This window comes from Penicillium macrosclerotiorum (assembly GCF_028827735.1).
Source record: "Penicillium macrosclerotiorum strain IBT 26536 chromosome Unknown utg000008l_segment0_segment0, whole genome shotgun sequence".
Taxonomy (NCBI): Eukaryota; Fungi; Ascomycota; class Eurotiomycetes; order Eurotiales; family Aspergillaceae; genus Penicillium; species Penicillium macrosclerotiorum.
Genome location: NW_026643087.1, coordinates 92,228 through 117,205, shown reverse-complemented (window position 1 = coordinate 117,205; position 24,978 = coordinate 92,228). Strand labels below are relative to the sequence as shown.

At 47.2% G+C, this 24,978-nt stretch overlaps 4 protein-coding genes across 4 annotated transcripts; 1 reads left to right on the top strand and 3 right to left on the bottom strand.

The window, feature by feature from the left end:
- Positions 1-348: 348 nt before the first annotated feature.
- Positions 349-11,777, bottom strand: N7462_008249 (uncharacterized protein; the record flags this gene model as incomplete). The annotated part of the gene is made up of 2 exons (XM_057079964.1): positions 349-2,694; positions 2,772-11,777. The coding sequence occupies 2 exons, from the start codon at positions 11,775-11,777 to the stop codon at positions 349-351; spliced, it is 11,352 nt and encodes a 3,783-aa protein (XP_056930292.1).
- A 72-nt stretch (positions 11,778-11,849) lies between these two features.
- Positions 11,850-14,189, bottom strand: N7462_008248 (condensation domain-containing protein; the record flags this gene model as incomplete). Its single annotated transcript, XM_057079963.1, has 1 exon — positions 11,850-14,189. One exon carries the CDS (start codon positions 14,187-14,189, stop codon positions 11,850-11,852), a length of 2,340 nt encoding a protein of 779 aa, XP_056930291.1.
- Positions 14,190-14,491: 302 nt separating this feature from the next.
- On the bottom strand, positions 14,492-17,635 carry N7462_008247 (uncharacterized protein; the record flags this gene model as incomplete). The annotated part of the gene is made up of 1 exon (XM_057079962.1): positions 14,492-17,635. The coding sequence occupies one exon, from the start codon at positions 17,633-17,635 to the stop codon at positions 14,492-14,494; it is 3,144 nt and encodes a 1,047-aa protein (XP_056930290.1).
- A 1,953-nt stretch (positions 17,636-19,588) lies between these two features.
- On the top strand, positions 19,589-24,349 carry N7462_008246 (multidrug resistance-associated protein; the record flags this gene model as incomplete). Its single annotated transcript, XM_057079961.1, has 12 exons — positions 19,589-19,807; positions 20,223-20,624; positions 20,674-20,953; positions 21,023-21,256; positions 21,613-21,912; positions 21,957-22,033; positions 22,092-22,254; positions 22,303-22,659; positions 22,721-22,844; positions 23,028-23,086; positions 23,156-23,777; positions 23,848-24,349. 12 exons carry the CDS (start codon positions 19,589-19,591, stop codon positions 24,347-24,349), a joined length of 3,339 nt encoding a protein of 1,112 aa, XP_056930289.1.
- Between the last annotated feature and the right edge of the window lie 629 nt (positions 24,350-24,978).

Sequence of the window (24,978 nt, the reverse complement as noted above, 5' to 3'; positions counted from 1 at the left end):
AAGTCTGGTGTAACAGACTATGAATATAATCCTCTTGGACAGCTTTCAGTGTGTCCAGCACAGACTGCGACACGTTGAGCCGCACACAGCAAGTCTGCATCCCAATCATTGGGCCTACAATCTCGTTCACGTTTTCCAGAGGAAGGTCACGCCCGGAACAAAGATTGCCGAAGCATGGCGCTACAGTTCCAGTGTATCGCCTCAGCACCAGCGCCCACGCGGTGCGGATAACTGTCGCCGTGGTTACTTCGTACTTCCTGCAAAAAGGGTGTAGTGCTTTAGAGTCAAAGTTCATCACTTCCGCATTGATGGCCAGTGTGGATACATTGCGGGCTTCATCGCTGTGCCCTAGTAGTGATGGAAAGTAGCATGGTTCAACTTCTGCCAGGTATCCCCCCAGAATTGGCGAGCGGGAGCTTGGTCTTCCTGCTCAAGGTAGCTAATGAAGTTGCCGTAGGATGTGTGACTAGAGTCCAGGTTGCCATGATAGGCCGCTAGCAGATCGCGCCATATGATTGACCTTGAATGGCCGTCTGTGATAACATGGTTGATTTCGAGGCAGATGAAGACGCGCTGTCCTCCCCCTTGGCATATTGATAAGTGGTGCTGTAACCCCTTCTGTTGATTGAGCGGGTTATAGTGGTCGCGGAACTTTCTGACGCCAACCGCAATTTCTTTGCTACTAAAGGAGGAGATGTTCACGGACGGGTTCTTCAAGATGACATGGACTGCACGCATCGTTCCGGGCAGATGATCTAGCAGTACTGCACGAAGTATGGCATGGCGCTGCACGACTGCCTGCCAGGCAGACTCCAACCTCTTCAAATCCACTTGCCCATTTTGCTGGTTGCAAAGAATCTCCATCACCTCACACGGCCTGTAGTTGGAACAATCTTTCGCCTGGCTGGCTAAAATTCCCTCTTGCAGTGGCGAGAGTGGGAAGATGTCTTCAACTTCTTCGGCATCGAAGCCAAGACGTGGTAGGGTGGTTTTGACGAAGTCTTGAAGCACGTCATAAGAACCCGGAAACCGAGGAAAATCACTAAGAGTCCATTCTTGCCGTCGACTATTCAGAAGACCGACCATTTCAGTAAGTGTAGCCTCGTAGCAGTGCATCCAGTGAGAAATCTTTTGCCTTTGCGGTAGTTCTTCGGGGTACACGACTGAGAAAGCCATCTGGCCATTCTCTACCACGCTGAGGAATTCAAACAATGCAAATCGATTTACCCGAGCAGCTGAGACTGGCTCGCATCCCTCGGGGAGCCGGGACATCCGAAAAAATGCATCATTTCGTTCAAGTTGTTGATATATTCCCTGGTAGTTGAAGATGATCTCCACGGGGAACTCTGATACAAACGCTGCGGTTGATGCTTGGCTAGCAAATTTAGAGGCAAAGAAAGCCCAACCATTATGTAGTAGGCAACGCAAGGAGTCTTTTGTCTGTTGGATAGCATCAAAAAGACTTGGATTTTCCTCAAGCGCGATTTGAATTGGAAACATGGTTGTAAACCATCCGACGGTTCTTGACAGGTCAATTCCGTCGTCCCATACTTCACGCCCGTGGCCTTCGCTGAAAATCGCTGGAACGGGACGGTCGGGGAATATGGCAGAGAAAGAATAAAAGAGTGCAGCTAGCATAAGCTCTATGGGCTTGGTCTGAAATACGTCATTGCAGCCTCCGAGGAGCGCAGCTGTGATCTCACTGCCGAGAATGAATTGTGATGTGTCGGTTGTAGTCAAGGAGTTGGGGCTTGCGTTCAGTTCCCAGTAGGAAAGAAGTGGGGACCGCAATTCAAAGGGCAGAGTGGCCTTTGAACCCAGGCTTTTAGCAACATATTCGGTCTGAAGTGAGCTCCAGGCTTGAAAAGTGATTGGAGGTGGTGGGGACGATAGTTTATTCAAGGTCACAACTTCCTCCAGCTCCTGGAGTAGAACACGCCATGAGACCAGATCGACAACGAGATGGTGAATGCTCAAGAACAGAGTCTGGTCTCCACTGACGTTTAAGAGGAGGGCAAGAAGTAAGGGGCCTTCTTCAATGCTTAGTTTTGTGCGGCCATTAGCGATGACTTGTGCCATGTGGGAGGAATCGACGATATCTAAGCATTCCATTCGTATTGAACTAGCGAAATCACGGCTTATGCGTTGTTCCCAGCTGCCGTCTGAGGATTTTTGGAAGCGTGCTCGTAGCATTGAATGCCTTTCGACGAGGGTGCGCAAAGCAGCCGCTAATGAAGCAGGCTTAATAAGGCTGCGAGGCTTCAGCAGGAAGCCCTGGTCAAAGCAAATTTCGGCATCGGATTGAAACCCAAGATAAAGTTTCTGCATTGGAGCGAGCCCGAACGGAACATCGAGTAGTTCTTCCGCCGCTAGGCTTTCCCGGAGGTGTGAGGCCATATTGAGAGGCAATTTACTTGAGACAAGGTTTCGAATGGTCTTCTTAGTAAGAATGACACGGGTAGTAAGACTGATATTGAGAGACAGTGCAGCTGCGGAAACTTGCATGGCCGAGATAGAATCGCCACCGAGGCGAAAAAAGCTGTCATCAAGCCCGATGGTGGCCGGATCGATGTTGAGCACGCGAGCCCAGAGTTGTTGCAGCGTACGCTCGAGATCGGTAGTGGGGGCACGCTTCTCGCCGTCGACAGCGCCATGGAGCCGAGCAAGCTGGGTGACGGAAAATGAAGCTCCGAGCTCGCGAAGGCGTTTACGATCGGTCTTGCCAGTCGTGCTGATAGGCATATCCGGGATGGTAAAAAAAGAGTTGGTACCATGTAGCTAGGCAGGCGTTCGGCAAGTGCGTCTTCGATGGAGGCGGATGCCGAGAACGCTGTGATAGGAGCGACAGGCCGGGTTTGTTCACAGGCTTGACTTGTAGGGTCGGTGACGAGGAAAGCGGCCAACATAGAATTAGCACGCTCACCAGCCGGGACGATGACCTCGGCCGCGACCTGGATAACCTCTGGGAGGCACTCGCGGATGTGATGCTCTACTTCACCCAGCTCGATCCGCTGACCGCGGATCTTCACCTGTGTATCTTTGCGTCCAATGAAGACCAGTCTACCCTCTTGATCATACTGGACCAGGTCCCCAGTCTTGTACAGGCGCCCACAACGCCCGGGGTAGCCACTAGCTCCTTGCAGCAGCCATGGTGGATCATTGATAAACGATGTGGCTGTTCGGGATGGATCATTCAAATACCCGCGGGCTAGAATATGGCCTTCAATCAGCAACTCACCAATTGCTCCGACTGGCATGAGGTTTTCATGGTTGTTAGGGTCTACCACCCAGGCAACCGAGCCAACCGCCTTTCCAATTGTAAATGGTGGAATGTTCGCTGTCAGGAGCTGCATCACACTCAGAATTGTGCATTCTGTTGGCCCATAAACTTCAAGGAGCCTCGGTAACTTTCTCCATCGCTCAATATCGCTAGACGATACGGCCTCTCCTCCTATTGCAAGGGTTGTGAGTGAACTAAGTTTATCTGGCTGCAAGAGACGAGCTACAGATGGCGTGAGAAACAAAGTGTTGACTTCCATATCGTTGATGTTCATTGTCAATCCTGGGAGCCGGGATTCCTCTGAGGGCACACAGACACATCCACCATATATGAGAGTCGCAAAAATCTCCATAATGCTAGCATCGAAGGAATGAGACGCAAATTGAAGAAACCTTGAGGCCCTGCATAGGCCCAATTTAGCTCCATGGGCTAACAAGCTTGTGCTCGCAGCCTGGTGCTCGATAATGACACCTTTAGGTGTTCCTGTGCTGCCAGATGTAAAGATGACATATGCTGCCGAATGAGGAGGGGTAGTTCTTGGGATGAAATGACGCCTGTTGCTTTGGCCTGCCGTCGCAGACTCCTCCGGCACCAGAGAGGGATATCCCAGCTGTTGGATGAACTGCTGATTCCCTTTGGACACGACGGCGACGACAGGTTTGATCTCGTCAAGTATGGCCTTGGCACGGTCGACAGCTTGCGAGGTATCAAGAGGAACAAAGGCGCCACCAGCTTTCAAGACACCAAGCATGGCCACGGGCACCCACATGGATTTCTCAAAACACAGCGGAACCAAAACTTCCTGTTTCACACCCAATTCGACCAGCTGATCTGCAAGCTGGGTGGATAGGCTGTCTAACTGTGCATAAGTCAAATCTCCGTCCCATGCGCAAATAGCGGGGGCGAGAGGATAGTGGCGTGCATGGTCCGAGATAATACCATGTATACACGTCTCGGTGGGGGCTGGCACCTCCGCGTTCCACTTCCAGATCTCTTGGATGTCGTAGGGGCTGAGTAAGCTCAAGTCATGTACACATTTAGAGTGGTTTACTTCCACCATCAGCTGACGTAATATGTGCTCAAATTGCTTCATCATTCGATCAACGTATGCGGGTGCTAAAGTGATAGAGTCGAAGTGCGCCTTCAAATCAAGTCCCTGCTCTTCGAGCTGGCATATTAAAGAGAGCGCGTATGTGCTGAAATTGTTGAGTGTTGTAGGTGTTGCCTCTATGCTCTTTTTGTGTAGCGTAAAAATGCCTGGTTCCGCGTCGGTTGTTTGTGTCGGTTCAACAACAAGTAGTGTCTGAAATTGACATGCAATTTCCGCTTCCTCACTAATAAGACGTATCTTCTGAAGTCCAAACTGCTCAAAGGCAATCATATCAGCAGCTTGTATCTGAGCATTTTCCAGAACATGTCGAATCGTTTCATCCTGATCAAATTTAATGCGGATGGGCACCGTTGCGATTGTTGGTCCTATGATCTGTTCTATGTCCACAATCGGAGCCTGTCGACCAGATACCACGCTCCCAAACACTGTCTCATGTGACCTGTTAATTTTCGCAACAATGATCGCCCAAGCACACCTGATGAGAACCGATGGCATAAAACCAACGGTGTTCCATTTAGGAAGTACCAATTTTCGTCCCACCTGCTGGTCAGCCAGTGGATGGTAAAGAGGCGACGGCAAAGCTGGAAACGGAAAAGTTTGAAGTCCCGTAAATTGCTGTCTCCAGAAAGATACGCCAGAAGACTTGTTGATACTGGTCAGGTACCTAATGAAGTTCTGGAAAGGAGTAGAAGTAAGACTTCGATATCCTTCATAAGCGTGCTGGATCTGGTTTAAGAGGAGCCTGATAGACCATGCGTCATACAAAGCGTGGTGGATTGTCCAAACGAAAAATGTTTCGCTCGATCTCTCGTCCTTAATAAGTCCGGTCCTTGAAAAAGGGTTCCCGAACTCAAAAGTACGAGTTTGATCTTCTGCCACATACTTCTCCAAATCGCTTCCATGATACCAGCTGTTTACCTCGGTTGTAATGGCCTGTAGAGTCCCACACTCTGGCAAGGAGATAAATCGCGTTCGCAAAATAGGCAAACTTCTGGCCATCTGATGCCATATGGCAACAAAGCGAGGCACTTCTACGTGCGAACGCAGTTGGAATACAAAACGGGCAATGTAGTCTCCACTCCGTTGTGCTGTCAAAGAAAGAAGGCCTTCCTGGAGAGGCGTACAGGGAAATATATCTTCAATCTCTGCGTTGCATATCGAGATCGCTCTTTCACGAACATAAGACGAATCGAAATTAGGTTTCAAGAGAGAGAACGGAAGTGGGTCCTCGACTCTTTTAATGTCGTCTCTGCTCACCACCTTTGTCAGGTCGATGAGTTTAGGATATCGTAGTATATTAGCAACAAGAAGCGATAGCCCTTCGCCTCTGGCAGTAGCTGAAAGTTGCATGGCCTTGATAGAGTCGCCTCCAATGCGCAGGAAGTTGTCATCAATGCTGATTTGCTCGGGGTCTCGGTTTAGAACCTTAGCCCATAGATACTGCATCTGTCTCTGTTGAGGCGTCTCCGGATAACGCCGCTGACGCCCTGCTGAATTCATCTCAGCCACGTCCTCCCATGTCTGAGATTCAAACATTTTGCGCAGCTTTCCCCGATCAACTTTGCCCGTCGCAGTCATAGGCACGTGCTCCACCGCTATAAATACGCTTGGAACCATATGGAGCGGTAGAACCTGTTCCAATCGCTCGGCCAAGCCCTCCGTCATCCTTTGCACTACAGCCCGGTGCGATTCAGTTTCAGGACCTGATTTGCCTGGGTAAATAAACAGCACTAGGGAAGGCCCATCGCTGTCCCGGAACGTGAGTATTTCGGCTACGGCGAGCCCACTGAAGTGATTAGGGCGAGCATCTTCAACCTCGCTTAGTATACGGTGTACGTGATGTTCGATATCGCCTAGCTCAACTCGTTGGCCATGGATTTTCACCTGTGTATCTTTGCGGCTAATAAAGCAAAGTGATCCGTCCGTATTATAGCGTACTAGATCTCCTGTTTTGAATAGTCGGCCGCGACGGCCGAGTTGACCAAGGCCACTATGGGCTAGCCATGGCGGATTTTGCACAAATACACCGTCTGTTTGAGCGGAAGCGCCAAAGTACCCTTGCCCGACAAGTGGCCCTTCTATCCATAACTCACCAATAGCTCCGATCGCAGCTAGCTTCTTCTCATCAGTTGTAACTACCCATGTGACAGTCCCTAGGGCTTTTCCGATCCCGTGGTTTTGGCGATCGAGTGGATAGCCCTGTATTGCTTTGGTGACTTCAGCAATCGTGCTATTGACAGTGCATTCTGCAGGGCCGTAGGTATTAATTATTCTGACATGAGAAGGCCAGTGATCGAAAGTTCCCTGCGTCAGTGCCTCGCCACCTAGATTTAATGTTGTAATCAGAGGCACGTCCGAGGGCGACAGAAGCCGAGCAACTGTTGGGGTAAGCTCAACATAATTTGCTTTCAGAGACTGTATTGATTTCGCAAGGTTCTGTCGCCGGTCCTCGTCTGACGGAATGCAGAGACAGCCTCCTGCCGCGAGCGTGTGCAGAACGTTTGACCACGCAACGTCGAACGCATATGATGCGAAGTCATACACGCGTGAGCTCGCTGTGAACCCCAAATCTCGTTGGTGGTAGATAGCGCTGCAAAAGTTACGGTGGGTAATGACCACACCTTTCGGGGTTCCCGTAGTACCAGATGTGAAAACGATATATAATCTGTTATCAGGGCTGACTGGCGGTAGTGGGTCTCCGTTTGGTTCAAGTCCGATGACATCCAGCTCCTTCTCAATGATAATGACATCTACATTCTTCCCGAGACGACTCACAATGCTTTCATCCGCCGCTGATGTGACTATCAGCTTCGGGTCAACCTGAGCAATGATACTTCGCAATCGATCTTCTGGCTGTGTCATGTCCATGGCAACAGACACCCCACCAGCCTTCATGACTCCTGCCATCACAATTGGTACCAATGACGATTTCCTTAGGCACAGGGGGACTACGGCTTCCGAGCGCAGTCCTAAATTGAGTAGGCGCCGCGCTAACTTGGTCGAAAGAATATCCAGTTGAGAATACGTCATCGCGCCATCCCAGCTGCACACGGCAGGGTCGTCGGGACGTTCTCGCGCGTTCTGCGTTATCAGATCATGAACGCATGCTTCAACATTCATCGGAATGATCGCATTCCATTTCGCAATGTCTCTCAAGTCTTGTTCACTCGTAACTTCAAGGCCATCAATAGGTCTGTTGTGATTATCCTCACACCGAATTTGCCTTAGCAACGTTTCCAGCTGTAACACGATCCGCTTTACCTCTGCTGGTCTCAGCACAGATGTATCGAAGTTTATAAGCAGATTCAGACCCCGCTCTTGAAGCTGACACTCTATCACAAGCGCGTATGTTGAGAAATTTTCCAATTTATTGAGATTTCCTTCTTCAGCTTTATTCTGTTGTCGGCGAAACAGAGCTGAATTCCCCAGCCGTTCTCTTTCCGGTTGAACAATGAGCAACGTCTGAAATTCACATGCCTGTTTGGCATTCTCACTAAACTGTCGAATATTTTGGAGACCTGTTTGCTCGAAAGAGATCATTTGCGTTGCCTGATGTTGAACTTTCTGCATAAGGTTTTCAAGTTGGTCGGCCCAGTCTATGACAATACGCACAGGTGTAGTGGCCAAGGTTGGGCCAGTGATCAACTCGATACCTTGAACCGCAGCCTGTCGGCCGGTTGTCGTTACTCCAAACACCGTTTCGGAAGTGTTCATATAACGAGCCGCGAGAATGGCCCATGCTGTGCGAATCAATGTAGACGAAGTGAAATTGCTGCCCCGCCACTCGAAAAATTGGATTGAGTGTTCTAGAACTGAATTTGCCCGCGGGTGGAATAAGTTCGATGGCAATGGTGGAAATTGGGGTGCACAGTACCCTTCAAACTGCTCCTTCCAGAATTGACTACCTTTCTGTTCCTTTGTGCTGTCAATATATTTGATAAAATTTTGAAATGGAGTCCAGCAAGGAAGCCGCAAGCCCTGGTATGCTTTATCAACCGCATCAAGAATCAAAGGAATTGACCATCCATCATATAATGAGTGATGGATTGTCAAAACGAATTGTGCTTTGGTGTTGTTTCCGCTAGACAAAAGGCCGAATCTAGCAAGAGAAGCGCCAAGTTCTATTGTGCGAGCTTGATCATTTCGCAAATACTGTACCAGATCACTACCGTGCAGAATTGGCATGGGAGCTTGCACGACGACTTGCATGAGACCAATATCTGGCAGCTCAACTATCCGCGTCCGTAAAATGGGAGTCGATGTTATTACCCTAGCCCAAGATTCAGTAAAACGTGGAAGGTCGGTACCTGGTGGTAAATCGTAAATGTATCGAGCAACGTAGTCTCCTTGACGTCGAGTTGTCATGGCAAGAAGGCCTTCTTGAAGTGGTGTGCAGCCAAAAATATCCTCAACCTGGTCGGGTAATATATTACAGAGTGACGCCGCTTTTTGAACAATTTCCTGTTTGTCAATCATTGGGTCTAGTAAGGCCAATGGGGGGATATGCTGATCAATGTTAAATGTGTTGCGGTTAAGAGAACGTGCAAGTTCGCCAAGCCGAGGATGGCTGAAAATTTGTGCAACTGTCAAATATAACCCTTTATCTCTCGCAGCACCAGCCAACTTCATGGCCTTGATAGAGTCGCCTCCAATGCGTAGGAAGTTGTCATCAATGCTGATTTGCTCGGGGTCTCGGTTTAGAACCTTAGCCCATAGATACTGCATCTGTCTCTGTTGAGGCGTCTCCGGATAACGCCGCTGACGCCCTGCTGAACTCATCTCAGCCACGTCCTCCCATGTCTGAGATTCAAACATTTTGCGCAGCTTTCCCCGATCAACTTTGCCCGTCGCAGTCATAGGCACGTGCTCCACCGCTATAAATACGCTTGGAACCATATGGAGCGGTAGAACCTGTTCCAATCGCTCGGCCAAGCCCTCCGTCATCCTTTGCACTACAGCCCGGTGCGATTCAGTTTCAGGACCTGATTTGCCTGGGTAAATAAACAGCACTAGGGAAGGCCCATCGCTGTCCCGGAACGTGAGTATTTCGGCTACGGCGAGCCCACTGAAGTGATTAGGGCGAGCATCTTCAACCTCGCTTAGTATACGGTGTACGTGATGTTCGATATCGCCTAGCTCAACTCGTTGGCCATGGATTTTCACCTGTGTATCTTTGCGGCTAATAAAGCAAAGTGATCCGTCCGTATTATAGCGTACTAGATCTCCTGTTTTGAATAGTCGGCCGCGACGGCCGAGTTGACCAAGGCCACTATGGGCTAGCCATGGCGGATTTTGCACAAATACACCGTCTGTTTGAGCGGAAGCGCCAAAGTACCCTTGCCCGACAAGTGGCCCTTCTATCCATAACTCACCAATAGCTCCGATCGCAGCTAGCTTCTTCTCATCAGTTGTAACTACCCATGTGACAGTCCCTAGGGCTTTTCCGATCCCGTGGTTTTGGCGATCGAGTGGATAGCCCTGTATTGCTTTGGTAACTTCAGCAACTGTACTAACAACAGTGCATTCTGCAGGGCCGTAGGCATTAATTATTCTGACATGAGAAGGCCAGTGATCGAAAGTTCCCTGCGTCAGTGCCTCGCCACCTAGATTTAATGTTGTAATCAGAGGCACGTCCGAGGGCGATAGAAGCCGAGCAACTGTTGGAGTAAGGTCAACATAGTTTGCTTTCAGAGACTGTATTGATTTCGCAAGGTTCTGTCGCCGGTCCTCGTCTGACGGAATGCAGAGACAGCCTCCTGCCGCGAGCGTGTGCAGAACGTTTGACCACGCAACGTCGAACGCATATGATGCGAAGTCATACACGCGTGAGCTCGCTGTGAACCCCAAATCTCGTTGGTGGTAGATAGCGCTGCAAAAGTTACGGTGGGTAATGACCACACCTTTCGGGGTTCCCGTAGTACCAGATGTGAAAACGATATATAATCTGTTATCAGGGCTGACTGGCGGTAGTGGGTCTCCGTTTGGTTCAAGTCCGATAAAATCCGAGTCCTTTCCCACGGTGACCACTTTACTACCATGTAGACGACTAGCCAATATTTCCTGAAGCGCCGAGGAAACAATAATTCCTGCGTCAAGCTGGCGAATTATATTTCTTGATCGCTCCTCTGGTTGGGAGATATCTAACAGGACGGATACACCACCAACTTTCATAACGCCAAGAATAGCGACAACAGTCCACATCGACTTCTCAAAACACAAAGGCACCACCATATTTGGCAGAAGACCAAGACAGCTCAAGCGATATGCAAGCTTTGTCGATAATAAATCGAGTTGCTGATAGGTGAGTCCACCATCCCATGCGCAAATCGCCGGTGCATGTGGATAGCTCCGTGTTTTAGACGCGATGAGATTGTGTACACACGCCTCAACCGCAGCTGGGAGGACGGAATTGTATTGCCAGATCTCTTGAATATCTTCAGCGCTGGCTGTATTGAAGTCTCTTACCTTCTTCTTCCGGTTAGACTTCAACGCGAGCTGTCGAAGTATGTGGCTCAACTGTGATGCCATGCGGCGTATTTGTGTTTTGTCTAACAATCTGGAGTCGAAGGTGAATGCCAGTTTCATGCAGTCGCCTGTGGTCAGGCATTTAACAGCAAGGGCATATTCATTAACATTTCTCATCTCATTCGAATTTGCCTTAGGTGCATCAACTTGGTTTGAAGCAGTGACATCGCTAGGTAACGAGCCTGACTCTGTGTCATCTGCTTGTCCTAAACAAATTTCCAGAATTGTTTTAAAATCGCATGCCCTTCTGGCTTCTTCATTAACCAAGCGAATCATGCAGAGGCCTGAATGCCGGAACCGAGCAATAGATACTGCTTTCGCGTTGATATTGTGAAGTAAATTTGCGACCGAACAATCATGATCTATCAACACACGTAACGGAAACTTAGCTACTTGCAACCCATGATGGGGCACTTGCTGCTCCTGGATTGCAAATCCAAATGTGACATCATAAGAGTTTGTGTACTGTGTCATTAGGATCGACCATGCAGCTTGAATCAATATGGTTGCGTTATATTCGCTTTCCAGCCAGTTCACATCTTGCACTTCATAGTGCAACTCATCGTCGATATGCACGTTGCAAATGTCCGATGGTATCGCTGGAAATTGAACCGATTCAGCTCCTTCAAAGGCCCGATACCAAAACTCTCTGGCTTCGGATTCGTGGACTCCAGTACGGTAGACGAAGAATTCGTCATGTAAAGACTGGGACCCGGCTAGGTCTTTCACAGGAGCTTGACTACCGAGTAAAAAATGAATGGCTTGACAGAGGGTGCGACTGACCTCCTGGGCAATTTCACAGCCAATGGCAGCTTTTTGAAAACTCAGCGAAATTTGCGTATTAGGCCCGCTAATTTCCATAGTCAAAGTTAGGTCAAACTACGACATCAAATGTTAGTTTCCAGTCCCGGACACAGCTATAAAAAACAATCATCATACTTCATCTGGGTCTTGACTTTCCACCTCTGCAAATATGATGCCTTCGGTCCGATTCCCAGCAGTCTGACGGGTCTCACGTATTGTCATGGCAGTGTTGAACATAGCTTCAGCCCCAAAGCCTAACCTATGTTGGATTTCCGCCACAGAAACATGCTGATACTGTAGGGTTTCTACTGATTGCCTGTAAGTCGTCTCAAATATATCCATTTGGGATTGATTCAGGTCAATGCGGCTGATTAAAATGTTGACCAGAGGCCCGACCATATTTTCGATTCCCTTCATTGGCAGATCGCGGCTTGACACCATGAAACCAAAGCAAATATCCTTGAGCCCTGTGAATTGAGATAAAACCAGAGCCCAGGCAACTTGGATGAAGACAGATCTTGTAATTCGGCGTTTCTGACAAAAGGAATGAAGGACCGAAAGTGCGCTGGTCGGGAGGTTTATTTGACCGTAAACACGCTCGGGACGGACCTGCAGCTTCTTGATACGATCCGCTGTCGGAAATTTGCATGGCTTGATATTGGTCAATGAACGTGCCCAAAAATCAATGCTTGCCGAATTGCGTTTTGACGCTATACTCTCGATAAAATGGCTGAAAGGAATCTTTGGTGGAAGACTTTCACCCTGATATACTTTAACCAGGTCATTCATCAAAATGGAGATAGATGCAGCATCTATCAAAGCGTGGTTGATATCCAGGCGGCAGGCAATTTCCCCATGGCTACCTTGGCAGATGATGAATCTGTGATTGGGCTCCCCAGGAGCATAGTTTGGTCTGACCTTTTTGCGCAAAACGTCAGCTGGTTGTCGAGATGGTTCCAGTTCGACTGAGGTCCTCGGTGTGTAATCTTGAAGCAACACCTGAACAAACCGCCCCTCGCCCGGTAAATCCACGAAAACAGTAGATAGAATCGAATGACGCTTGGCAACACATTCCCAGGCTATTTGCAATTTGGCAGGTGAAACCAACTCGTCACCTCGAAAGGTACAGGTCCAGATGAAGTAGTTCGCGTAGGAGGCTGCTTCTTTTTCAATGCTCAATAGAATGCCTTCCTGAAGAGGCGAACATGGATACAAATTCTCTATCTCTGTTCTCCCAATACTTGATTCACTCGAGATTCTGCGAAGAACATACTCAAGCTGATTGTTGGATAATTTCAATAAAGGATAATCACTCGGAGTGGCCTGTGGTGATCTGCTTGCAAGGTCAATAGCAGCAATTTTCAAATTGTGAACAAATAGGTCCACCCAATCCCCCAACAGATTTTGATGGCGCATTTTCTGATGAATTCCAATCGAAATATTAATGCATCCATCCGACACACTGATCAAGACCTCAATCAAGGCAAGGCGTCTTGTGTCTGAAGACGTACTGAGCGATCTTCCGGAACCACCGTGTTGGTCTTCAAGTTGGAAGAGTCCCTTGCGAGCCTCAAGCTGCTGGTATATGCCAGTATAATTGAATGCAAGTTCCGGCACATTATGGCTGTTGAGCTGCTTTCGACCTGCAGCATTGTGGTAGCGGTAGGCAAAATATGGTCTGCCTTTTCCAGGAAACGCACGTCGGATATCTTTGGCAATCTTAACAGAATGAACCATCACATGAGCAGCCTCTTTTGTGATCTGAATAGGATAAACAGTCGTGAACCATCCAACCGTATCCAAGATAAGAATTTCGGCATCATCGTTAGGCTCTCGCCCGTGACCTTCAAGGAAGACTGCGGGAGGCTGACGATCCTGGAAGACTTCGCAGAAAGAGTAGGTAAGAATGCCAACGAGGATATCAGTCACTTCTGTATTGAAAGCTGCGTTGCTTTGGCCAAGAAGAAGAGAACTAGTTTCAGTGTCTATATGCCTGTTGTACTCTACGCTGCCGGCATGTGTATTCTCAGACTCGGATAAACCCCAATATTCAAAGTTCGGCTCGGTGATTGGGAACGGTAGAACCTCATCCAGTGACAGTGATTGAGCCTCGGCTTGCTGTAACTCACACCACGCCTGGAAGGAGGTTATTGGTTGTGATGGGGCGTTTCCAGTTTTGATGGCGTGTTCGAGATCATACCATAGGGTACGCCATGAAACCAAGTCAATTACGAGATGGTGCGCAACAAGGAAAAGAAACTGCGTTTTTCCAGCGACGACAAATAGATCCGCTGCAAAAACAGGACCACTGTATATGTTTAACTCCTGGTGCCGGGATTCTGTAATGCTGGCAATCTCAGTAGTCGTCTGTAATCTATGTTCGCTGAATGCAAATGAATGCACGCTTTCGTCACAGACGAATTGTTCCCATTTCCCAGTATCATGTTTCGTAAATCGCGCCCGAAGCATTGGATGACGTACAACGACAGCATTGACAGCTGATTGTATAGTACTAGTGGGTAGTGTTGCTTTAAGTCTCAGTAAAAAACTTTGGTTGAAACGACAGCGGCCCTCGGGATTACAGTCAAAAAACATCTGCTGTATCGGTGACAGCGTCCAAGATGTTCTCTCAATGGGTTGTCTAGGTGTGTAAAAATTGACAGATTCTTTACTCAACATCGCAAGTTTTTGGATTGTCTGTGCGTAAAGAATATCCCTCACAGTCAAAAAGATATCAACGGCCCGACATCTGGAAACCACCTGCATGGCAGTTATCGAATCCCCCCAAGATGAGTGAAAGTATCGTCGGTGGACAAGGAGGTTGAGTCAATATTAAGCACTTCAGCCCAAATGAAAAGCAATTTCTCCTCAATTGAATTTGATGGGGCGATCCTACCCTGCTGAGAATTGCGAACGGAATGCTCCCAGTAAGTTTCCTCGGCAATGTGACGCAGCCGACGGCGATCTGTCTTTCCGTTTGCCGTCACTGGGACATCCTCTAAAGGGATGTAGGCACTAGGGATCATATAGAATGGCAAAACCGTTGCAAGTTTCTCATTCAGATTTTCCACCAAAGTCTGCACGACTAAGGCGCAGCTATGTCGTGAATGGGAATCTCTGATGGTACTAGTTCCAGGACAGAGAAAGCCTACCAGCCTGGGCCTTTGCCTGCCGCGAGGTATGGCGACTTCTGCAACGACGATAATCTCAGATGCTGAAGCTTTCCCGTGATTTGTGTCTATTTCTGCATCATTGAAACGATTCAAGAATTTATGGATCTGGTATTCCACCTCGCCCAGCTCAATCCGCTGACCGCGGATCTTCACCTGTGTATCTTTACGTCCAATGTAGACCAGTCTACCCTCTTGATCATACTGGACCAGGTCCCCAGTCTTGTACAGGCGCCCACAACGCCCGGGGTAGCCACTAGCTCCTTGCAGCAGCCATGGTGGATCATTGATAAACGATGTGGCTGTTCGGGATGGATCATTCAAATACCCGCGGGCTAGAATATGGCCTTCAATCAGCAACTCACCAATTGCTCCGACTGGCATGAGGTTTTCATGGTTGTTAGGGTCTACCACCCAGGCAACCGAGCCAACCGCCTTTCCAATTGTAAATGGTGGAATGTTCGCTGTCAGGAGCTGCATCACACTCAGAATTGTGCATTCTGTTGGCCCATAACCGTCAAGGAGCCTCGGCAACTTTCTCCATCGCTCAATATCGCTAGACGATACGGCCTCTCCTCCTATTGCAAGGGTTGTGAGTGAACTAAGTTTATCTGGCTGCAAGAGACGAGCTACAGATGGCGTGAGAAACAAAGTGTTGACTTCCATATCGTTGATGTTCATTGTCAATCCTGGGAGCCGGGATTCCTCTGAGGGCACACAGACACATCCACCATATATGAGAGTCGCAAAAATCTCCATAATGCTAGCATCGAAGGAATGAGACGCAAATTGAAGAAACCTTGAGGCCCTGCATAGGCCCAATTTAGCTCCATGGGCTAACAAGCTTGTGCTCGCAGCCTGGTGCTCGATAATGACACCTTTAGGTGTTCCTGTGCTGCCAGATGTAAAGATGACATATGCTGCCGAATGAGGAGGGGTAGTTCTTGGGATGAAATGACGCCTGTTGCTTTGGCCTGCCGTCGCAGACTCCTCCGGCACCAGAGAGGGATATCCCAGCTGTTGGATGAACTGCTGATTCCCTTTGGACACGACGGCGACGACAGGTTTGATCTCGTCAAGTATGGCCTTGGCACGGTCGACAGCTTGCGAGGTATCAAGAGGAACAAAGGCGCCACCAGCTTTCAAGACACCAAGCATGGCCACGGGCACCCACATGGATTTCTCAAAACACAGCGGAACCAAAACTTCCTGTTTCACACCCAATTCGACCAGCTGATCTGCAAGCTGGGTGGATAGGCTGTCTAACTGTGCATAAGTCAAATCTCCGTCCCATGCGCAAATAGCGGGGGCGAGAGGATAGTGGCGTGCATGGTCCGAGATAATACCATGTATACACGTCTCGGTGGGGGCTGGCACCTCCGCGTTCCACTTCCAGATCTCTTGAATATCTGTTGTTGACACACTTTTTATGATGTCTGAGACTGGCCGAGACCTGTCTGGCTTCATCAGTTGCTCCACAACAAAACATAATTGCTGAATCAATCTACGTGCCATCCAAGGCTCCAGAACCGCGGAGTCGAAAGCAGCCGCAATCCTCGTCTCTTCTTTGTTGAGAAAGCACTGGATAGTCAATGCGTAGGATGAGCGGCCAATATCAGCTTCGACTCGTTGCCAAACCCCAACATCATTGGTAATTGCATGACTTTCCTCCCCAAGCTGCACCACAAAAAGTGTCTGGAAACTGCAAGCCCGTCGAGCATCGCCACTCAATTTAGAAATCGCATGTAAACCAAGGTGGCTGAACACCTTTCTCTCTTCACCCTCATTTTGCACCTTTTCTAAATAATTTTGTATGGTGTCATCAACATTGATTTTCACACGCACGGGAACTGTCGTGACGGTAGGGCCAATCAAGCTTTTAATCCCAGGAATAGGCTCATTCCTTCCAGACAGGATCGTTCCAAATATGACATCCTCGACGTGTTGGATTTGACGGATAGTAATCGCCCATGCAGCATTCAGCATCGTCGTTCTCGTAATACCCTGGACCTTCTTCACCAGACAACAATCTTGTTTAATTTTTGAGTTCACATGTGGCATATAGGACTGGTTTGGTAGCAAAGGAAATTGGGTACACAGATTTCCTTCAAGCGATGAACGCCAGTATGTTCCATGTTTGTCGTTTTCGTTGTCCAACAAATACTGTACGAAAGCCTTGTATCCAATTGTTAAATCAGTTTGGCCACCTGTGTATGCCTTGCTAACACGGTCGGCCAGTATTGAAAATGACCAGCCATCATATATGGCATGATGGATTCTCCAAACAAACCAGCGACTTTTCTCTTGGCTATCCATAATCATTGAATATCGTAACAATGGATCTCCGATTTTCCAAACCTCGTTTTGGCTTTTTTCGAGAAATTCTGCGAGGGTACCGCTTTCTGAAGGCCATTGGATTTTTTCTTTCAACACAACTTGTAGGAAACCTAAGTCGGCAAATTGCACTATACGAGTTCGTAGTATAGCTAATGATTCGACCACGCTCTCAACTGCGGAACGAAACTTTGTCAGGTCGATTTCAGGCGGCAGAGAGAGTATGATCCGCTTCACGTAAGCCGTGGATCCCGCGGTTGAGAGTGTTATCAGAGCTTCTTGCAAAGGCGTACAAGTGTAGACGTCCTCGATTTCCGATTGAACAGTATTGAGAAATTCTGCAGCTCGGTGGTGTACACGTGATTGTTCTGCCCGAGTCAACTTCCAACCATGAGGCATTGTAGTTGCCATTTTGATAAGGAATGGATTTTCTGATGAGAGAAGGATTCAACAAGTTATAATGTTGCAAAGGTAACTCTTATTCCGAAAATCAATTTCATAGAAATTTGGTACCTATATTGAAGTTGGTTCATAAATACCAAACGGCTGGCAATTTCTGCTTACAGGTCACAGGTTCTGCTTACGGGTCACGGATTTGCTTACGGGTCATAGATTGGCTTACGGGTCACAGATTTGCTTGCGGGTCACAGATATGCTTGCGGGTCACAGATATGCTTACGGGTCACGGATTTGCTTACGGGTCATAGATTGGCTTACGGGTCACAGATTTGCTTGCGGGTCACAGATATGCTTATTGGTCACGAATCCGCTTGGTGATTAAGGATCTGCTTGCAGGTCATGGATTAACTTGCGGGTCATTTACTCCTCATAGACATGCGAGTTCTGAAATGATGTTGAAATGTTAGAGCAATGGTGTCAGTTCATGCTGTCAAACACGGGTTTATAAGCCTGCTACGGAGGATAGCAAACAAACACATCTCAAAACTAGATGCGTTTCAACAATGGTACTGGGAGAACGAATACGATAAAAAGTGCTTTCAGGCAAGCACTCCTCGACAGCAGGAGGACCACCCGCTGCAATTATCAATAGCTCTATCTTTTGATAGAGTTTGAATGACACTAAGTTTCGAAAACAATTTCCCCTACTGACAATCAGACTTTCACTTCTAGAATGTATGTAATCAAATCAACTTCTACAATGGAAGCTCTAGCCATAAATTGTTCAAGAAATGATTGGCCACAACCCCGAAGAGATATTCTAATCTGGTTTAGCCTCATAACGGGTAAACCCCGAGAAACAACATGTGTGTCCAGAGGGGACATTGTTCTCGAATTTTCCTGTACCTCAATCAAGGTTTCCGACTTGAAAAACAATATTTAGGCAATCACAAGTCTTGGAGGAACGACGTGCAGGTCCGTGTTTGAGAAAAGGGTGTGGAGTAAACAGTTCAAGCTGGATGGGAGGAGATGCGGTCGCGGTATCGCTGGAAGCCTGGCGTGTGTGGTTGCTGTAGTTACCTGGCACTGCATGTCTGATTTCAGAATGATTACCTTCTCAGGTGATTTATTGCAGTGAAAGTTTAAGACGGGTACTACATCGTTATGTTAAATAGTTACGCACCGAGACAATGGATCAGATATTTCAAAATGCAATTTCAGATCAAAACATATGATGAACAGCACCCAGCTCGGGTTGCTCATTCGAATTACATTGTAGTATGGACCATTTTGTGCTATGTGGCTGGAGAGCTTTGACGCCACTTAACAATCATGTCCGTGAATGAGCCGAAACTAGGAGCAAGGAATGGTGTTGGGGAATGGTCGAGATATCGATATGATGTGGGGTGGATTTTAAGAAGACAAAGCCTCTCCTGCAGATCATCTCATGTAGTTCGGTCATCCCTGGTCTCCTCTGAGTATAGATCTGGATTGGATGAAAAATAGGGTGGATATATTCGAACGCTACAGGGTCGAAGCAGGGCTTTGGGGGGGATATGCATTTAACTTGCTGCAATGACAGTAAGCGTCGAAAGAAAAATATGGGTGGTGAGAAGGGCAAAGTGTCGGCCGCATCCAGTCAGCTGACCCTGCATAATCAGCTAGGGGGGATGTAACCCTTTTTCTTGGCACGTAATTACTCTTCTTTCCGATTAGACACTGATAATCAGAGGACACGTCATTTCTTCCTCAAATAACGCAACGCCATTGACTGATTGGAGGACAATATTTCTGATAGGATGAAAGGTACTTTGCTTACTTCTGTTTGTCAAATACCACATTAGGGTCGGTATGAACTTTTTCTGATGCACGTTTCATTTTCGGAGAAACGAACTCCTGAATTGAAAACCACTTCGTGGGCTCAATTATTGCTATGATACATTCACTGTTTTCTTTCAATAAAATATGATGGCCAGTCAAAGATCCTGCATAAATACTGATAACCAATTCGGACCCCGAGTCAGCCCTGATTGTCGGGACTTCGACTTTACGTTACTTTTCGAGGACGCATTTTTCGCTATTCTTCCCTCATCTCTTTTTCTGTTGCTACTTCCTGCCCGTCTAGGGATCCTTCGCAAGGCCTCGGTCAAAGCTTCAACTCTGAAAGTGGCGGTATACAAACTTGTAAGTTTGGTCACAGGTTTATTTACGTTTTTTCTGACCGCGAGTCTTCCCATGAAAGGTTTTGCTGGCTGTCCTCTTCGCACTTCATGTGATATACGCAGTATTTCGTCATCAATCGTCTTTAATACAAACGACACTTGGGACAACAGCAGATACTCTAGAAATCATCGCTTCAGCCGCTGCGGTGATTTTATCCTTTGTTGAAGACCAGCGCTCGGTTGAGCCTTCGGCCCTCCTCGGCGTCTACCTTTTAAGTTTGATTTTAGTTACCATACCGCGTCTCCGCTCACTATGGTTAATTACTTCAATCAACCTATGCAGAGGTTGTTTAACTGGTATATACGTCCTGACTGTTCTTGTTTTTCTTCTAGAATCTAGAACGAAGTTCAATAATCTTCGTGCTTCGTATCAGCAGGTGACCCAGGAAAGACTTGTCGGCTTCTGGGGTCGAGGTCTATTTCTCTGGCTGAATCCGACTTTTCGATTGGGATATTCGAAAGTCCTCTCAATTGCCGAGCTTCCTGAGCTCGATCAAGATCTGCAAGGTGATGCAGCGCTTCAGAAACTTGAGATTGCTTGGTTGAATTCTCAACCGCAGTCTCGACTTATTAAAGCCGTTTTTCGGGCGTACTCACAAGCAGTATTCTTTCCGGTGATCCCACGACTTGCTCTTAGTGCATTCAAGTTCTGTCAACCTTTTCTAATTACATCTACCATAAACTACTTTGAAATTGGTAGGTCAGACTCGACAGCCAAAAGCAAAGATTATGGAGGAGCTTTGATTGGGGCCTATCTGCTGGTCTATCTGGGGATGGCGGTATGTGCATACAGCAAGAGTTCTTTTTATCTGCTAAGCTGGGAATCAGATATCTACGGCTATTTACCGGCGTCTCACTTATCGGCTGATCACGATGGCACGAGCTGGGCTGATGTCGATGATATATGCCCACACGACCGAACTAAAAAGTCGGGATGTAAAAGACACTGCCGCCCTGACATTGATGGGAACCGATGTTGAACGTATCGTGGAGAGTCTCAAATCGTTACATGAAACTTGGGCCTCAATCGTTGAAGTCGCCGTCGCTCTATTTCTTCTGGAACGTCAAATATTTCTTGCATGTCTTGTGCCTGCTTGTATCTGTATGGGTAAGTGTTCATTAATTTTTCTTGTTATATTTGAATGACTGTCAACGGTTGGGATTGACCTTCTCTCAGTTTGTGCTTCTGCAGCTGGTCCAGTGTCAACTCGAACTGCGCCAGCACAGAAAGCTTGGGTTGAACGAGTCCAAATCAGGCTTGCAGTGACATCAGCTTTCCTCGGCAACATGAAAGCCGTGAAGATGCTAGGTGTGAAAGAACCGCTGTTTGGTTTGGTCACAAGGTTGCGAGAGGCAGAATTGAAAACCTCTTCCCGTTTTCGCAGGCTTCTTATCTGGACGATTGTTTTATGTAAGTATTTCAAATTCCCATAAAGGAAAGAAACTTATTCTTTGGAGCCAATATTCCTAGTGATTTTGCGCCATACGCGACATTCGCAGTTTATGCTATCATTTCTGTTGTCCGAAACGATCAATCGCTTTTAGCTTCTCAGGCCTTTACCTCACTTTCCCTTATATCGCTGTTAACAGCACCATTGCTAGAATTCGTCCAGGCAGTCCCTGCTTTGTTTGAATGCAAGGGCTGTTTTGAGAGAATCGAGGTATATTTGGCGACCCGGACTGACAAACATAAAATATCGCAAAAAGTAACCAATGATTTGGTTGCGACTAGTAAGGGCATGGCCATGGAATTAATTAATGGTCAAGTCCAGTCAAATCGTAGTGTCGATGCGGTATCATTCAAGAACGCCAATATTTCATGGTCTATTGGTGGCGAGCCTGTGCTCAAAAACCTCACATTGGATATAAGCGAAGGATTGACGGTTATCATTGGCCCAGTGGGCTCTGGAAAGTCTGCTCTCATCGCAGCCATTTTGGGCGAGAGTGTTGTTAGCGGGACAAGCAATGTACCAGTATCAAGTGTTGCTTACTGTCAACAGATTCCCTGGCTTGTCAACGATACAATACAAAAAAATATCATTGGGGGGTCGCGCTTGATCCCGAGTGGTATGAATTTTGTGTATATGCTTCTGGTTTGAGAAATGACCTAGAGACCATGCCTGGTGGAAGCATGTACGTGATTGGAAGTAATGGGGTCTCTTTAAGTGGAGGTCAAAAGCAACGAGTGGTAAGTTCCAGATCCCATTTGGAATGTAAAGTTAAATTCTGATTCTCGATTGTCATAGGCTCTTGCGAGAGCGATCTACTCGCGATTGCGCTTTACTATTCTAGATGACCCCTTTAGCGGCTTGGACTCCAGATGCATCGACCACATCTCCTCAACCCTCTTTGCTCGAGGCGGATACTTCAGGGAAAGCGGGAGAACTGTGATCCTCGCTACGCATAATAGTGTGCATCCTTTACTTTATAACTTTAGCATGAACTAATGTTTTACAGGAAAATTGCTCCAGTTTGCCGATGAGGCGATCGTTCTGAATGATGGCAAAGTTGTCAAGAGGGGATCTGCTCATGAAATTATGATGGCCACTTCTGAAATCGTAGCCAGATCGCTAATGGAGGATGGGGCTAAGCAAGGTGGTGCAGGTCAAACAGTCGACGAACCAGACGAGACTTGCGATAAGGTGACTGAAGCGGGCCAAATACAAGAGAACGCCGATACCCAGAGACCGGATTTTTCGCGACGAGATGGCTCTTGGCAAGTATACAGATACTATGTCCGTAGCGCTGGCATTCTTGTCTCTTTTTCTTTTGTCACATCTTTCACTGTTTCGACTTTCTTAAGCAAATTTTCTAGTAAGTAGGAGCATCATTTACTTTCCATATGATCCTGAGGCCTAAACTATTCGTTGGTTAGCTATCTGGATCGAATGGTGGTCCGATTCGAACGCGAAAGCGCCAAATGCGAAGGTTGGCTTCTACCTTGGGATATACTCAGCTTTCACTATCTTGAATACCAGTTGCTTTGTACTCGGTTGCTAGTAAGCTTTGTGATGAGACAACATTGTTTTACGATTTACTAAAGGTCACCCAAGTTTACTTTTCATCAGCATAATTAACGAAACAGCATTTGGCCTACATGCAGATCTATTGCGAGCTACACTCGAAGCGCCATTCAGCTTTTTTCAATTAACTGATAGTGGATCGATTACAAATCGATTTAGCCAAGACATTGATCTCATCGATATGCGACTTCCTGTCTGGGTAGTCAATACAGTAGCGAGTAAGAATTTCTCTCTCGCCTACCACCTATTTCGTTAGATGAATTGCATCGTGGCTGACTCCATATCAGACGGCTTTCAGACCTTAATGAATCTCGTCATCCTTTGCGTAGTTGGAAAGTACATGGCAGTTTTCTTGCCAGTCCTTATCCTGGCTTTTTTTTTTATTCAATTGTACTACCTCCGAACCTCTCGTCAAATGCGACTACTTGAAATCGAAGCAAAAGCACCTTTATATACTATCTTCACAGATACATTGAGCGGAGTCGCTACCATCAAAGCATTTGGATGGCAGAACATGTTCCGAGCAGATTGCCAGAAGCAACTTAATAATTCGCAGAAGCCCTTCTACACACTTCTTTGTATACAACAATGGCTCAACCTTGTGCTGGACTTAGTGGTAGCTGCTATGGCGGTCATTTTACTCGCTATAACAACTTCCTTCAAAGACCGGTTCAGTGGCGGTGTCATGGGTGTAGCCCTGAACCTGATCTTGACATTAAATCAGTCATTGGTACGCACGATTCAGTCTTGGACCCAACTGGAAACTTCGATTGGAGCCGTTTCTCGGATACAGGAATTCCAGAAAAGCACGCCATCGGAGGCAAGAATTCAGTTATCGAATTTGCCTACAGTTGACGATTGGCCATCCGAGGGCAAAATTTGTTTGGAAGGTGTCTCAGCTTCCTACCAGTAAGTTAGGCAAACCTCTTCAAGAAATTCTCTTCTCTTAATGGAAATCTTGAATTCACATTTAAGACAGTCCGAACAGCCCCCCAATTCTAAAAGATTTGTCCATGGTCATCGACCCAGGGACTAAAGTTGCAGTTTGCGGCCCGTCAGGTAGTGGCAAAACGACCCTGATCATGACGCTCCTCCGAATGGTGAAGATACAAGATGGTAATGTCTTGATTGATGGAAACAATCTCAATTCAATTGAACCCAACCATATTCGCTTACGATTAAACGTTATTTCACAGGAGTCATTCTTTATTCCGGGAACTTTGAGATTCAATCTGGATTTTCATGAAAGGCTCTCTGATGCAAGCATCGAATCTGCTATCAAAAAGGTTGGATTATGGAAGAGAGTAGACGCTAGCGGTGGTCTTGATATGCCCATGGAGGTGTCTGATTGGTCTGCTGGTGAGAAACAATTACTGGCGTTGGCTAGAGCGTTGAACGTCCAAAGTCCTATTCTAATCCTGGATGAGGCAACCAGCAGGTGCGTTCTTTTCTCTATTAACCCTGACATTCATCTCGGATAAAATCACCACGCTAATAATTTTGTGTCATAGCGTCGATTGGGAAACAGAGTCTATAATGCAAAGGATTATTGATGAAGAATTCGCCACGCATACAGTCATTGCCGTCATGCATAGCTTTCGTTTTATTGATCGATATGATCGAGTGGCCCTGCTCAAAAGTGGGGAGCTTATCGAATACGATGATCCCATTAGTTTGCTTAGCCGAGATTCGGAGTTCAAAAAGCTAAATGCTAGGCCAGAATAGGCCCCAGAAACTCCCTCTTGAGCTTTTTCACTCGACGCTGGCTCCAATCCTTCTTTTTCATTTTCTGTTCAAGAGATTTTCATCGGGAGGGCTTGAGGTCAATTATATTCTCGTTTTTCTCTCTTTGAATTACATGCTTGTACTCGTCAGATTACCCCGCTTACCACATCATCTCCTCCGTCAATCCAAATTCAACCTTCAATTCCTCCATATGAACTTTATTTGGCCCAGGCCATTCTCTTTCAAGCGGAAGGAAAAAAATCCGATTCTTGAGGGATGTTCAATCGAAAGATCAGGTATCGTTGAAATGGACTAAGAATCAGATGGCGTAGAAGAAGTTGACAATTAAAGTGAAACTTTTATACGGAGTCGCCGAAGAAAATGT